General features: G+C 34.2%; 2 protein-coding genes across 2 annotated transcripts; both read left to right on the plus strand.

Annotated features, from left to right (window-relative positions):
- The first annotated feature begins 2,222 nt into the window (after positions 1-2,222).
- Positions 2,223-7,178, plus strand: LOC136219981 (lipoamide acyltransferase component of branched-chain alpha-keto acid dehydrogenase complex, mitochondrial). The gene is made up of 8 exons (XM_066007610.1): positions 2,223-2,553; positions 2,769-2,915; positions 3,219-3,344; positions 3,718-4,076; positions 4,535-4,782; positions 5,056-5,144; positions 5,531-5,758; positions 6,913-7,178. Exons 1-8 carry the CDS (start codon positions 2,371-2,373, stop codon positions 7,024-7,026), a joined length of 1,494 nt encoding a protein of 497 aa, XP_065863682.1. The 5' UTR covers positions 2,223-2,370; the 3' UTR covers positions 7,027-7,178.
- A 3,445-nt stretch (positions 7,179-10,623) lies between these two features.
- Positions 10,624-13,745, plus strand: LOC136219982 (probable acylpyruvase FAHD1, mitochondrial). The gene is made up of 7 exons (XM_066007611.1): positions 10,624-10,810; positions 10,894-11,059; positions 11,196-11,248; positions 11,654-11,716; positions 12,085-12,135; positions 12,235-12,352; positions 13,346-13,745. Exons 1-7 carry the CDS (start codon positions 10,628-10,630, stop codon positions 13,459-13,461), a joined length of 750 nt encoding a protein of 249 aa, XP_065863683.1. The 5' UTR covers positions 10,624-10,627; the 3' UTR covers positions 13,462-13,745.
- Positions 13,746-17,022: the final 3,277 nt, after the last annotated feature.

Here is a 17,022-nt window from a genome sequence, read left to right on the forward strand (position 1 = left end):
AGATGCGATAATTCCATAAACGAAGAGCAATTTGAAAGAGTTAACGAGGGGGGAAATTCGCCAGGGTTTGTGCGTCAAGGGTTAGATATAGATAGGGATGTAAACAAGACGGGACGGGGATTGGAGTTCCCATCCCTGTTCCCCGACTAAACAGAGAATCCTCATACCCACCCCGCGAAACAAACAGGGACAAAATTCATTCATGTCCCCGTCTTGCGGGGAATCCCTGACCCCGCGGGTATCCCCGTTTACCCATTTAAAGTTTAAAAGAATATGAAAAAAGAAATAAATGAGAAGAATAGAGAAAAAAAGAAAGAAAAAAAAAAGAATATGATGAACAAATAGATATAGAGTGAAATAGAGGTAAAACATTTGGATCAGATTAATCATAGGTTCAAGTTATTATATGCGTATTTTTTATTTTCTATGATTAATAATATGTTATCGAGAATTAAACGGGTAATCCGTCGGGAATCCCCGCGGCACACAATACGGGGCGGGTTCGGGGATCCCCACGGGGCGAGGATACCCTTTCCCATCCCCGCCTCGTCCCCGCTAACAAGGCATATATTACTAGTCCCCGTTCCTACCCCATAATCGGATAATCCCTGTCCCATTTACATCCCTAGACATAGATCTTAGTAGTGCATTCTATTTATTGTGAAATAATTGATAGCATCTTACCTGATCCGTGATAATTATAGGTGGATATCAATTCTAACTTAGTAGTGCATTCTATTTATAGCTTATTATATTTATTTTATAAACATATATATATATATATATATTATTTATTTTTTTTTTGAAATATATTATTTATTTTATAAACCTATATATATAGTTTCATTTAATATTATAAAGTAAAATTATTTCTTTTCTTATGACGGAATGCCTAAAAACGTCAATTGGAATTATTTCCGTTTCGCATTCCGTCATGCGTGACAGCGGGATTCCCCCCGCCAGTTCACTTTGACGGAAAATTTTATTCCGTTACAATGCTTAGTGACGGAATTCCATCACAAATGTGTGACATAAATAATTCTGTTACAACATTCTGTCACAATTTGATAATGTTCTAATAGTGTCCTAAATAAATCTAAATCTAATGAAAGAAGAATAAAATTATAAAACTATATTATTTGAAGAACAAAATTATAAGATTATATTATAAGAGTACGAAAAACAGAATTGATTCATAATCAAAATTAAAGGTCGATAATGACTTTGATTTTCGGTGGCCAGTGAATATAATGATAGAATATTATCTATCATGCTTTATATATAGGTTTATTTATAACTTTTGAATTTCATTCACTTTGTGTTTTTTCATTTTCTTATAACTCTTACTTTCTTTTATTACTTTAATTAATGAGTTAGTAATGACAATAAATAATGTATTAGGCTTAATACACAAATAACCTCCCGAACTTGTCCAAATGTTGCAACTGCCCCCTCCAACTTTCAATTCTAACAACTTACCCCTCGAACTTGTCTAATTGTAACAATTTACCCCTTAAACTTGTCCAATTGTAAAATATAACCCCAAATTGCTGACATGGACTGCAATTGAAGAAACACGTGAAATGCAAAATCTATAACGCTCGTGGAGTGTGATAATCAGATATTTGGCGTGATACGAATCCAGAGAAACGCTTTTACTGTTGCTTCAAGTACGGGATAAAAAAATTCTCAATTTGAGGTTATGTTTTACAATTGAACAAGTTTAAGAGGTAAGTTGTTACAATTGAAAGTTGAGGGGGGCAGTTGCAACATTTGAACAAGTTCAGAGGTTATTTGTGTATTAGGCTAATGTATTATTATAGCCTCATGATAAATATAATTAAAACTCAGTAACTCATTTATTCTTTTTACTTTTAAATATCAACTCATCCGAAAAGCCTCTAAAATATTTCTTCTAAATTCTCTCTATTTCCGATTATATATATATATATATATATAGATGGAAGGAAGTATATTTTTTTTTTAAAAATATTTTAGGAAGATTGTGTATGTTTAGTATCAATGTTTTGCTAAAAGGCCCTTTAATTTATGTGTTTAAAGCTCATTACGGTGAGGAACTTTTCAAAAAGGGCCTGGCCCAACCTGTTGAAACTTTAGCCCATGCTTATAGATTGACTAGTTGACCGCCACGTCATGTTTCCGTTGTCATGATTAGATTTCAACTATAAATATTATTTAGTAACTATTTACTGTTTATCCTCAAGAGATTAGGATGGCAGTTTCAGGCAGCTGACGTGGTTTTGGCTCATCTCCGACCTCCGATGATTGTATAAGGCCATAAACTAAGCTGCTTAGCGATTAAACATTTGCAACTCTCTCTCTGTCTCGCTACGGTGGCGTACGAAATCAATGATGATCTCTAGGAGAGTGTTGCGGTATCGGGTTTGTAGCTCTGGTCTCCGATCTCTATTTCCGTCCACTTCGCAGTCTTTAACTCTGTCATCGCTGACGGAGCACAAACGTCGGTATCAAGCCCTCTCTTCTCCCTTCAACTTCTCTACTTATTCTTCCGTGTTCAATAATTCTATTCACGTGAGTTTTTGTTTCTTCATCCGTGAAGTGAGCTTCATTAGCGTACATAGTTGTGGTTGTTTGAATTCCCTTTGTTGATCGCTAATATACTCGATTTTCATTTTTCCGTACTGTGATTAATCAAATAGGAATTGAAATTTATGTTTCGAAATGTGAAATAATTTGTTTGGTGGTGATTGTTATTGATTTTTTTTTTCTCCCTCCGTTTTATGAAGTTTAACATTCAACACAAGGTGAATGGACGTTTCTTTTCGAGTCATGCATTGGGGGATCTTGCAGCCGGTGGGATTGTTGATGTGCCTTTAGCGCAAACCGGTGAAGGTATTGCCGAATGCGAACTTCTGAAATGGTTTGTGCAAGAGGTTAGTGATTGTGAGTCTTATGTAATATTTCTGTTTGTATGTGTAATTTGCAATCTTGAGTCCTTGTATTGATTTTGAGGTCCTTATGTATTTTTCTAATGATAAATTGAGTTCACTAGAATTTTGAATTATCAGGGGTTAGAATATTGCTCATAGATTTAGTCATTTAGATTTTCCTGCGTGAACGAATGGATCTACTAGTTGTTACTGTGATCGCTAGCACTCCTTGGTTCATCTCATTATATAGTATAATTGTTCTATGGAAATAATCTGCAGAAATGATTGTTGATGATGTTCTGACAGGGCGATGAAGTTGAGGAATTTCAACCCGTATGTGAAGTACAGAGTGATAAAGCTACTATTGAAATAACAAGTCGGTACAAGGGGAAAGTTTCTCAAATTCTCTATGTTCCTGGAGATATCGTAAAGGTGTGAATCTACATTTAGATTTATGCAAGTTAGGTTTGGTTTCTGTTATTTTTCACATATGATGCTGGCCTGTTCAGTTATAGGTGTGAGAAGTAGCTTTGATTTGTGAACCTTTCCGTTTTCAGACAGAAGAATAAGAAAGTCTCCTTTTGATTTATACTTCATGTGTATTAGACAAAAACTGTAAGGGAAATGTTTTCATACTTTTTGTGCATGTGCAGGTTTGAATTAATAATCATACACAAAAATATGTTAAGGAATGGTAAATATTTAGTTGTGAAAGGGAACAATGTGAATATACTTTCATGCATGTGCACTTATATTTTGAGTTTTCTTAAATATGGTAGCACTTTGAAGGAAAACAATATTGTAGGTTGGAGAAACTCTTCTCAAAATGGTTGTTGAAGGTTCTACGGGCGCCTCATCTATACCTGATGGCGCGGGACATCCAAAGCCACCTGATTTCAAGCTGGAAAAAGGTCAACCTGGAGGAATCCTGTGCACACCAGCTGTGAGGCACCTTGCGAATCAATATGGTATAAATTTAAATGGTATTACTGGAACGGGTAAAGATGGAAGAGTATTGAAAGAAGATGTGCTTCAATATGGTCTTGAGAAGGGGATTATTAGAGATTCACCAGCCACTACATGTGCTGAATCTGGGAACTCTTTTCCAGGGCTTTCACATCTGTTAGCAGGACTTCCTCAGGATGATAAGATAGTTCCCCTGAGGTAATATTTGGAAAAAAGAAAATGACTTTGAACACAGAACTTGCATATATTGTAAATAGGAGGCAGAAGTTTAAAAGCTTGATTTTTTTTTTCTTTATTACATCAAATAGCATCTCAATCTTAACAAATACTAACTCGTCATACGGCCATGATCAAATGAAAAAGTCATACATGATCTAGCGATTCTTTTCAAAATGCATCAAGGATTTCAGCCAAGGTGATCATGTCCCACAATTAGCTTGGAGTCCGCCATTATTGTTATTAAAATTGTATTGCAAAAAATCATATAAAGTGTATTTCATATTTAGCTTGGAATATATTGTATGGTAGTAATTATAATGTGAAATAACCAGGTAGTAAATTTTTGAAAATAATATATTTTGATCATTGGACCTTATGCTTCTAATAAACTTGCCTATTTAAAGTTCCAAGAACTTAAATTTTTTCTATTATTTCAGGGGTTTCCAAAGAACAATGGTGAAGACAATGTCCATGGCTGCAAAAGTACCACATTTTCATTATGTCGAAGAGATTAATTGCAATGCATTAGTGGATCTTAAAGCTTCTTTTCAGAATAATAATTCAGATCCAAGTGTCAAGCATACTTTCCTTCCATTGTTGATAAAGTCACTTTCAATGGCTCTTAGCAAATATCCCTGGGTCAATAGTTCCTTCAATGAGGAGACTGTAGAGGTCATTCTAAGAGGTTTGTTGATTTTATTCCACTTAATAGTTTCAAAAATATACTGAATTACCAGGAGCTTTTACATTTGATTCATGCTTATTAATATTACCATACACATTTTTATATGCATGTGAAAGACTTCAAAATCATAAGAGCATCAGCTAAAATGTTGTAGATGGTAACAGTTTGTAGATTTAAGTCAAATGTGTTTATGCCAGATGCTTTTCAACTGTTACTATACGTTCTATAGCCTGTGTCTTTCTCCTAAGAAGAATTTGTTATTAAATATTTTAGGCTCCCACAACATTGGAATTGCCATGGCTACTCCACATGGACTAGTTGTACCTAACATAAAGAATGTCCAGTCTCTTTCCATTTTGGAGGTTAGTGTAACTTCTTTTCTCTACTTTGCTAGCCTCTCTTAATTTTATGCATTTTTGCTAGAGAAACATGAATTTAGTTACTGGTACGAGTTTTTGCAAAAATGGCATTTCACCTGAAGTGTTCAATTTCATTACCTGTGTTCTGAGTTTAACAAAATGAAAATGCAATTTTAGTTCGAAATTGTTACTCTTTGAGAACTTGCAACTTATGTACTTTGCATAATATGCTAGCAATTTGGAAGGATCATGTCAGACATGGTGTTAACTAGTTGTCAAATCATTGGCTTTCTTCTTCTCAGTCACAAAAGATAAGATACACTATTAAGATGCTATGTTCTTTTTCCTGTTCGACTGACGATACAGAAAATATACATTTATATGCATAGATAACAAAAGAACTGGCACGATTACAACAATTAGCATCAGATAACAAGCTTAACCCCGAAGATATAACTGGTGGCACAATAACTCTAAGCAATATCGGTTCAATTGGCGGAAAGTTTGGTGCACCTATTGTCAATTTGCCTGAAGTTGCCATCATTGCAATTGGAAGAATTCAAAAAGTTCCACAGTATGCAGACGATGGAAATCTTTATCCTGCATCAATCATGACTGTGAGTAGAAAAGCATACATTTCTTTCCCTTTCTCCTGTTGCTTGTCCTTTGATGTGTTTATGTCATTATACGAGCAAATCCCTTTGTTAATATTCTTGACACCAAAATCACAAGGTGCTCATTGTACATTGGTACTTCCATTTATCACTATATTGCACGGAAATGGAAATGGGAATTGACGCAGAAACAGAAACAGAAAAAAATAAATAAATAGAAATTAAATGTAAATTTACATAATAGGAAAGGAAAATAAGAGTTTATTTTATTTTGAAAGATTGAAAGAGATGATCTGAGGGCGAGCCTTGGCGCAACGGTAAAACGTTGTTGTCGTGTGACCAAGAGGTCATGGGTTCGAGTTTTAGGAGCGGCCTCTTGCCAAATAAATTGGTTACTTTGCCCCCGAACTTAAGGGACAACCTATTAGCCACTCCAACTCCTTAAAAGTGATATAGCACGCCCCTTATTTTTTTCTCAATCAGAGATGATTTTGACCACTCCCCTTTCGGTTGACTTCCCATATGCAATGTGGTTTTTCTTTTAAAAAAGATTTACCACTTCTTAGAGCATATTTTGCAATAGCCTCTCTAAACTCATGCACACTTTGAAATATCATCCCGAAATGCATTGCATATGGGAAGTCAACCGAAATGCACAGTCAACATCTTCCCGGATTGAGAAAAAATGAGGGGCGCGTTATGTCACTTTGAGGGAGTTGGAATGGCTAATGGGTTGTCCTTTAAATTTGGGAGCCAAAGTGACTAGTGGTCTTCACAGTCAACATCTTCCCGGATTGAGAAAAAATGAGGGGCGCGTTATGTCACTTTGAGGGAGTTGGAATGGCTAATGGGTTGTCCTTTAAATTTGGGAGCCAAAGTGACCAAAATAAACAACTTTAAGATGCTCCATATGGCTTAAGCATTGACTTTAAAAAACTTGTTTCCAAATTGTAAGAAACAAGTTACTAATTTTCTGAAATGTCACCCGAAACATGGGAACTCCTCAAAATCAAGGTTTCTGTGCGACATATTAGGCATTTTGGAGCTAGGAATCACAAAAATCACTTTCGTTATATGGTTGATTTCACCTAAAGACTCTTGGTTTTTACAGTTTATGTAATATGCCTAAATCTAGCATTCAATTCAATTTTCTTCAGGTAAATATCGGCGCAGACCACAGAGTTGTAGATGGAGCTACAGTTGCTAGATTTTGCAATGAGTGGAAACAGTTCATAGAAAAACCAGAACTGCTTACGTTGTTGTTGAGATGACTGTGATTTGAACTGGCTTGAATCGGTACATTTTGTTCATGTTTCACAGCCTCAGTCCTTATGTAACCTTAATTTAAAGGGAAACCAACAAGTAAATTGTATTCTATGTAGTAATAATATATTTAATAATAAATGCTAACTTACATTTAATACATCAGTAGCCTCTGAATTTATTCAACAAATTTGATGGTCCTCTGATCTTACATAGTGTCTCACTAGTCTCCTAAAATTGATTAAAATGTATTAAGTGTCTAAATCTATAAAAACATTTTAAAGATATACAAAACAGAAAGTTCATTTGTTTTATTGACTTAGAATTATGAATTAGTCCTTTCACTAAATGTTTTAGTTAATAAAGTCATTAGTCTCAATGTATGTAAAACTTAATAATGAAAACTATCAAGTTCAATGATTTGATCTCATAAAATAAATGATCAGATGCTCTTTAAAATTGTGAAACTTTTAATTGTGAGTTCAACCTGAACTTTATAACATAAGTGAAACACAATTCGTTCAACATTGTTAAATCATTTTTATATTACGTTTTGAAGTCTTTATCGTAAAAATGAGTAAAGTTGAATGGCCATCAATCTAATTTATCCTATAAATTCAGTAGCTTAATCTATGAATATCTAAGCATTCTTATAACTTATAACTTATGCTAATTGATTGTAAGATTGGAGTGATTTTGCTTGCCCTATAAGAGGGGAGCCATAATTAGTAACTTTATTTTTTGGGAAAATTATAAAACTGAGTTAAATGGGAGGCTCATTTACATATTTAACCCATTTACTAATCTTACTACATATCTAGACTGATTTTGTGTGACTTTCCCATAATACCCCTAACCTTCCCACTTCCACCACTCATTGGTTATGCGAATCGCCGCTCCCCCTATCTCCTTGGTTATGCGAAAAGTTGCTCCTGCATTAATGATTTCAAGACTTTTGATCTTCCTTTCTTCCTTTAAATTGCACGAAATCTGCACCATTTAGTCAAAATCACAATGAATTTCTCTTGTTCATCTCTTGATTCTGCAACTTCCCAACCCTAGAAAACGAAGCCATGTTTTTTCATCTTCCTGTTCGTTGCTTGGTTTCTTTCTTCTTGTTACCATCAAAGAAATGATTTTTCTACGTTATTTCCTTCGTTCTTCCCATGTTATCATATTGTTATTGTCGCTTTTCAGGGTAAAAGGGACGAAAAATGTAAGTATCTGGTTTTTTTCTGCGTTTTTCATGAATTCACTTCGCAATCGATGGTTTCACGAAGCTTTGCGAAGAGAACGAGCCTGGAAAGTGACGATCTACTTCGTTAATCGTTGATTTCGCGAAGATATGCGAAGAGAAAGCGTCTGAAACGTATGGATCTACCTCGGGAATCTATTAGTTCGCGAAGTCTGCGAATAGATCCTCACGTTTTAGACCTCGCTGACTTCGCGAAAGCATCGATATGTGACGTAGATAGTCACGTTTCTGACCTTGCAGACTTCGCGAAAGCATCGATATGCGAAGTAAAACCCTGCACATTTACATTCGCATGCTTCGCTAATCTTCATTTCGCGAAGCCAAAATCGTCTTTTTCCCTGCCTAACACGATTAATTTTTTCTGTAGATGGTTGAATACGTAATATCCCTTTCTGGAAGGCAGCGTACTGAGCTGCAGGGGAGATGATTTTCCTTCCTGTATAGGGATGAACTTCCCCAAGACTGACACATTCACTCCTAAAGTGGTTGGTTAGGAGAGGTTTTGTCAATCTTGGGGTGCACCATGGGACACGTCCATCCCATGGTGCCAATCTTCAAAGTGGACCTAACTTAATCCGGTACCAATCTTGAATCGGATGAGTAATCTTGGTGTGCACCGTGGGACACGTCCATCCCAAAAGGCCTGGAAGTCCAGACCTTTTGGGATGGATGTGTCTCACGGTGCCCACCAAGATTACTCATCCGTTTCAAGATTGGTACCGGATTAGTTAGGTTCACTTTGAAATGATTCGTTAGGAGAGTTCATTGTGACAATTTTGTTGTAAATTTTGATAATGTTATGATTTGAATGTTGTTATTGTGGCAATCTTGTTGTAAATTTTGATAATGTTATGATTTTAATGTTAGAATCCGTTGTTGTTTGCCATTTTTTGTTATATACCACTTCGCGAAATAGCTTCAAGCGTATCCAGTATTCGCATATGCGAACTAAATTCATCAAGCAAAACAAACTTCAGCTTCGCAGGCTTCGCATATGCGAACTAAATTCATCAAGCAAAACAAACTTCAGCTTCGCAGGCTTCGCATATGCGAACTAAATTCATTAAGTTAATCCAAACATCAGCTTTGCAAGCTTCGCATATAGTCGAATATGTGAAGTCAGACGGGATAGAGCGAGCCGCGCGTAAATATTGAGGGTATTATGGGAAAGTCACATAAAATCAGTCTAGATATGTAGTAAGATTAGTAAATGAGTTAAATATGTAAATGAGTCTCCCATTTGACCCAATTTTGTAATTTTACCTTATTTTTTCTCTATTACTCTTAACCTTTATTTTTATTTCTACCCCTCTATATTTAATAGAAATATTTTATTGTAAAGATATAAAAATAATTTACACCACTTTATCTTTAAACAATTTACGATTATCATTATTAAACTATTGCTTACCTTAATTTATTTCCTCATTTACTTATATTACCATCGGATAAATGTCAAATTTAACCATTTAGCCTCAACGAATGAAGTGATTCAAATTTAATTATAACATTTTTAAACAATATCAATTTTGGTCTTGCACTATCAAAAATCTGAAAAGACTATGACAAATCTCTTTTTTTTCAAATTTCGATAGCACTGGACTAAAATTGATCCTGGTAAAAAACGTTAAGATTAAATTTACATCAGTTCATACGTTAAGGCTAAATCTACGCCTCCATTAAAACATTTGGTTAAATTTGTTATCTATTATCTATTAGCATGACATCCATCCAAACAAACTAAAGTGTTAAACCTAGGGGTGTGCATCAGTTCGGTTTAAACCGCATATCGAACCGAACCGAGTGAATTCGGTTTTTCGGTTCGGTTTTTTTTTAAAAATTCGGTTCGGTATCGGTTTAAATTTTAAATGTATTTCGGTATTCGGTTCGGTTCGGTTTAACAGAAAATGTAAAAAAACCGAACCGCACCGAATTACACATATTTTACATTTATATATATATATACACACACATATATTTGATTATACAAGTTTAATTTTTTTTTATTATTGTTGAGATAATAACCCAATATAGATATATTTTGAAAATATTTCAATTTTTTTTGTTGTTAAGGAAATTTAATGAGAAAATATAGTGATTTTTATTTGTTATTTGTTATTTTTAACTTAATTCAGTTTGTTCGGTTTAAACCGAACCAAACCGTCTATTTCGGTTCGGTTTTAATTCGGTTTTATCTATTTTTCGGTTCGGTGTCGGTTAAATTATTTTAATCATTTCGGTATTCGGTTTTTTCAGTTCGGTTCGGTTTGGTTTTGTACCGATGCACACCCCTTAAACCAACTTTAAAATAAGACATGGAATTTTCAAAAATAAAATGGTTTGACCAAGCTTGAATGCATAGTAGCAAGTCTAGTCGAATCCGATTTCGCATTTGTCCATTTTTTCCGAAAGAAAGAAAGAAAATGGCCACGGCATATTTAGGCATCCATAAGCTACTGCAAATCGGGACTAAGATCGTCGGCGTAGGCCGTAATTACGCAGCCCATGCTAAGGAACTCGGCAACGCCGTCCCTAAGGTTTATACTCTAGATCCTTACCTTACTATTTGATTGAGATTTTCAGTTTAGAATTCGTATTGAAACTCCAAACTTATAATCAGGAGCCAGTTTTGTTTCTCAAACCGACGTCTTCTTACCTTGACAATGGAGGCACAATCCAGATTCCTCATCCCTTGGAATCTCTGCATCATGAAGTGGAGCTCGCTGTGATCATCGGCCGGAAAGCTCGCGATGTGCCTCAAAACACCGCCATGGATTATGTCGGAGGTACTTGTTATATATTCACTCACAATGTTCGTTTATTTATCGATCACAGTAGACAATTTTCAAATTTTCTGAATCAGAGAAATAAGTTTTTTAGTTTTTTGAATTGAATTAACAAGACAAGTTCTGGATCTTTTAGGCTATGCTCTTGCCTTGGATATGACTGCTAGGGAAATCCAAGCAACTGCCAAGGTAAAATATGTACTCATCTTTAGTTTGCTTATAGGATGATTTTGTACGATATGTGATTGTTTCACAATTCAAGAATTCAAACTTGTCCAAGCTATAGTTCCACTGATTTGATGAGACTAAAAAAAAATGGAGGTTTTTTTAACCTTTTTAGTTAACCTCCATTTAACCTTTATATTTCCTCCCCTCCTAAGGAACTCTTTCCCAAGCAAGGTTAGTTATCTAATCTTCCATTATTTAATCTATCCTAACCTCAATCCAAGCAAACCTGTAGTGTCTGAAAAATCAATTGTAAAGAATACAGTACTTCTTCTTATCCAAAAAATGTTACTTCGCTTACTGTCTTTTTCTTTTTCCAATATTTTGCTTCTTTCCGTTGGATTTCTTATTCTTTCTACTGTTTGTTAGTCTGCAGGGCTTCCATGGACTGTGGCTAAAGGACAGGACACATTCACACCCATTAGCTCTGTGGTAAGAATTCATTTGCTTTTTGTATTTTTTTTTTTTCTTTCTAAAATATGTGAACATCAAATAAATTTTATTGCCAACAATGGGACTTCATCTAGAACTCTAAATAAATGAAGGATTTGAATAGATATCATATCAATAAAATGGAATCTGTACTCCTTGAACACCTTGCTCTTATAGAACTAAGATTTCTTCACCATCAAAGCAATCTTGGTGTATTTATTACAATATATTACTCTCTTAGAGGAAAAGTAGTAAAGAATTTATTTTATTTTATTTTATTAGTTTTTTTTTATCTCGTGTTTGTTCTTATCAACAGTTACCATTGTTGATGTTCTCTGACTATCTGTTGTCCAAACAACTCTTTGCAGCTTTCAATATCAAGCGTGCCAGACCCTGATAATTTGGAACTGTGGTTAAAGGTCTCAAAATCATCATTTTTCTCTTCTTGACACTTTTTCACATTCTTTTCAAATTCGGTTATTGAGCTGACAGTGTCAAATGTAAATTTACAACTACAGGTAGATGGAGAAATACGGCAGAAGGGTACAACCAAAGATATGATTTTTAGAATCCCGTATCTTATTAGCCATATAAGTTCGATCATGACACTTTTTGAAGGAGATGTTATATTAACAGGTAGCGAGGGAATTCCTTCTGATCAATATTGGGCTTTGATTATCAGTAAAAAAAAAATATAGACATCCACTTCTCCTTTAATGTATTTTGATTCAAATATTTAGGTTTTGATTGTTGGTATCAAAACATGATCATTTGTTCATTTATAAAGTTGGCAAATCACGTTGATACTGAAAGCGGTTAAGTTAAGACCAGCACCTTACTCTTACTCCTGAAATTTACATATCCATACAACAACAACAAAGCCTTAGTCCCGAAATGATTCGGGGTCGGCTAACATATCCATACTCAAAACAAAATCGTATTTGCTGTTTTGTTAAAGCCAGTAACTGATAGCTAATCGTCTATCGCTTTCTATTCCATGTGACAGCGTGTGGGTGAACTCAATAATCAAATAGGTTGTACATTTTTAGGTGGATTTATCATATTGCATCCTAGGTTATATGATGCCATTAATCTGTCTCTCTTGTTGTTTTCATGATGTGAATCTTTATCTTATTTGATTTATCAGATATTTTCTTATGGATTCCTTCTTGAAGGCTTCACTCGCTCACTTTCACGCTCGTTTAGTAGAGAGCGAGTGGAGTGCATAAGCCCAGATAGGGGGGCGAGTAGCATACGAGCTCGTAAGTAAAGTACGGAATGAGCTCGTCTTGCTAGCTTCTGGCAAAGCTTCTAAAATTAGATTAATGGTAGGAATGCGACTTTCTAGGCTGACTACTGCATAGAAAGGACTTCTCCTAACCTATACTTGCCCTCTTCTCAGTCCTTAATCAGGAGGCTTTTAGCTCCTGTGCATTGCAATGTTGCTGCATTCTGATGGAAACTTTTAACGAAATGTTGTTAATTTTTTATAAAATCAATTACATCTCTAATTGTTGTAATAATTTGGAAGAGAGAGAGAATCCCATATACCCTTTCCTTTTGTCTAATCATCTCATGAAGTTAAAAAACATTTGAGTAAACTTTGTAACCTTGGAATGTCTTTTGCAGGAACTCCAGAAGGCGTTGGCCCTGTAAAAGCCGGTCAAAAGATAACCGCTGGTATAACAGATCTTATAGATGTCCATTTTAATGTTGAGCAACGAATAAGGCCAGGAAGTTGCTGAGCAAATCACTAACCAATCTGATAGAAAAGTTCCCCAGTTTCAACTTCTTCCCTCGGCACTGTTTAAAGCTGCAGCGCTCAAAGCCTCGTCTTCAAATGGTATGTATGTTTTGCATTTGAACATGGAAATACAGAAAATTTTCAGACATGGAACTAGTATTCATAACCATTGGGGTTGGAAGTGTAATAATTGTATAATACATGACATCTGGGAGGTGCAATCTCAGTTGTTAGTAAGCTTTTTCATTCCAGTCTTAATGTATAATAATCTATGTTGCACGGAAACGGAAACCGGGAAAACTAATTTCTAAAAGACATAGGAAACGGAAACATGGGGAAAATGTGTAAATAGTAAAATTAGGGGCATATTTATAAATATAAAAATTTATTAACTATAAATAGCTGCAAGAATGTTCTATAGTGAAGGCAATGTTTTATTCAAATAGCTACAAGAATGTAAGAATTTCGTTAGTTTGAATAAGATTAAGATTCTGATTTTTGGGATGCTATGAGCTTTACTCAATTTCATTCCAAAAAAAAAAAATGATTCTGATTTTAGAATAATGAAGTCTTCCATCAAAATTCAGAAGTTCAGATCATAAAAAAATAGAAAACAAAGATGAGAATCTATTGATAAGTGTGCCTATCTATTGAAGATCGAACTAAGAAAGTCCAACTTCGACTTCAAATTTGATCAAGCTCAAGATTTGTAAGTGAAGTTTGAGTCAAATATGAAGTTTGAATTATAAAAATCTTAAACTGATTAGGAATTGCAGAATAGTGGAATTGAAATTTTCAATTGGTATTGAAACCGTTCTTAAATTCAGTGATCCGTTTCATATTTTGGGTAATTAGAGAAACGTGCAACGGGAACTTTTTCTATCAGTTTTTTGCCGTTTCCATTTTCCACATCTGCAAGAAACGTAGATATACGGGTGATAAAATGCTTGCGCGGCTCTCTAGGAGGGAGCTGGCTTACGTGTCTGTCTAGGACTTTCTATTTGAGGGGACTTCTAATCTGAGAATATAGTGAACTTCTAATGTGAACTAAATAAATCTGGATTTGATCAATGAAAAATGAGATGTATACCATATTAAAGAATGAAGTTATACGATGCTTACCTTTTCATTTGTAAGCACCATTGGACCATAGTAGAATTGCCCCCTCTAATCCATTTTTTTATATAAAATATAAAACTTATAATTATAATAAAATAATTATCAAAATCTTAATGTCAAAAATTATTTATATAAATAATTATTATCTCATATTTGAATTTAATAGTAATCATATATTAAAAAAAATAAAAAAACAATATGATAAAATGAAATTGAAAGTCAGCAACAATAAACCATGAGATTATGGTGGAATAGTAAAGACTCCTTCTTCCTTAACCAAATGTCCAGAGCACGGTTTGTTAAACGTTAGGATTTGGATTATAATGTTTTGTAACTAGATGCTAAATTTATTCTTCCCCAACAATTATAGGCTAAATTTATATTTTATTCTACAATAATATATATTTGTTAACTATGGTTGTTAGTCCAAAGATAATTAGGGGTGATTGGTAGTTCATTTTCATGTTCCTTTTTGTCTTTTCACTTCAAAATGGAGAGTTTTAGGTGTTTGGTTAGTGACCTCCTGATTTTTTTACCCATGAAAAGTAGCATTTTACAAAAGCAGAAAATCCCTGCTTTTAAAAGCAATTTTTTCCAACAGCAAACAAGAGGTAAAACAAACAGACCCTTAGAATCGGTAGTTATAAAAGTTTGGAAATGTTTTTAAAAGTTCATTAATTTTATCTCAATAAAATCACTTAAATTTGTTTTTTTCTAATAAAATCACTTTGGACATTTTCTGATAATTTTTTTCGCCGAAGTTGATTATGTGATATTTAATCACATATCTCAACGTCATGTGACAAAATAAAAAAAAAATTGACCACAAATTAACCAAAGTAAATAAGGATTGTTAATTAGAATTTTGATCACAAATTAACTCACGTGACATATCAATTATCAATTGAAATATGTAGTTACATTTTTTTTAAGGCATAAAACTCATTTAAGTCTCTAAACTATAGAGTTAAAATCAATTAGCCCCTTGTACTCCTCAAATCACCAATTATGTCCTTATTTTACTTGAAGATGGTTAATCAGACTGTTGTTTTAGTTGCTTTGTTGTTCCTTCTTCTCCCTTGGCTTCTCCAACTTATAATGCTACTTTTAATTTCATCATCCCAACATTTCTATCGCCAATATTGTTGTCTTCTGCTGCAATTTTAAAATTCTAGTATATACATTTTCATTTTCTGCACATAATAATCGACACTTTCATACTTGTTTAAACTCAACAAACAGAAGAAGTATGTAAAAATCGAATCTTAGATTGTTTTTAATTGCCAACTTTGTCTTTTCTACCTTCGTTCTGACTCAAAAATTTCCAGTTAACCGACCAGTAAATAGTTAAAGAAATGAATTTGGCTGTCATTACAAAATGTTACTTTGATTTTTAGATTTGGTATGAGAAAAAGATAGAAAGCTTCTAGAAAGAGTATAAATGCAGTAGGAGAAGCTGATCGGGAAGAAGGCAGAATAGTAAGAAAAGGGGTTGATTAACCATCTAAAAGTAGTATATGGACTTTCAAAAAAAAAAAAAAAAGTAGTATATGGACTAAATTGGTGATTTAAAGTGTATGAGTGGCTAATTGACTTTGGCTCTATAGTTTAGGGGCCAAATGACCTTTATGCCTTTTTTTTAATATGTCAGATGGTCCTGACATGACATTGAGATACTACGTCAGCAATTTCGATGAAAATATGATTGAAAAGCGTTCAGAGTGACTTTATTGGTACAAAAGTACACTTAAGTGATTTTATTGAAATAAATTAAACTTTTGTGACCTTTTGAGGATGATGTCTTCTAATCCACAAAATGCAACGATCGGGCTGAATTGGAATCACCTGACTAGAATGAACAAATAGTCAGGGAGGGATTGGAGTCTGATGTTCCCTCTCCGATGCTCAAGTTGGTAAGTTACTTAGAGAAAGTAGTGAGACTTGAAAGCAAAATGTTTGGTGAATGATTACGTATCTTTTGATATCTCAAGGTGAGCTATTTATAGACAATCGAAATATACATGTTAATGAATAATCTTTCCACGTGTGAGTGATTGATTGGCTTATGCACTATGCACCTTTCCCTTTTCCTTATTTTATGGCGCGACATCAGGATTAGGAACGTATCTTTGGAATCCAGTGTTGCTACTGGTCCACGTCTCCAGTTAGTTATGTCTGAGGCATCTTATTGGTACACGTGTCCAAGCCCAAACTCTTATTCCATGCGATATCAGGGGATATTATTCAAACTTTAGTGGCTGCTGATAATAATTACCGTTAGTGCAGATTATGCAACCTCGTAATTTGTTGCATAATGTTTTGGAAAAAAGATCATAGAGATCTTGAAAGATAACAACTTAGTTAACACAATCGTCACAAAAGAAGAAAATTAAAGATTTAAGATTAATCTTTAAAATTATAAAGTTTAGAAATTTACGGGAGT

Source organism: Euphorbia lathyris, chromosome 2, assembly GCF_963576675.1.
Source record: "Euphorbia lathyris chromosome 2, ddEupLath1.1, whole genome shotgun sequence".
Lineage (NCBI taxonomy): Eukaryota > Viridiplantae > Streptophyta > Magnoliopsida > Malpighiales > Euphorbiaceae > Euphorbia > Euphorbia lathyris.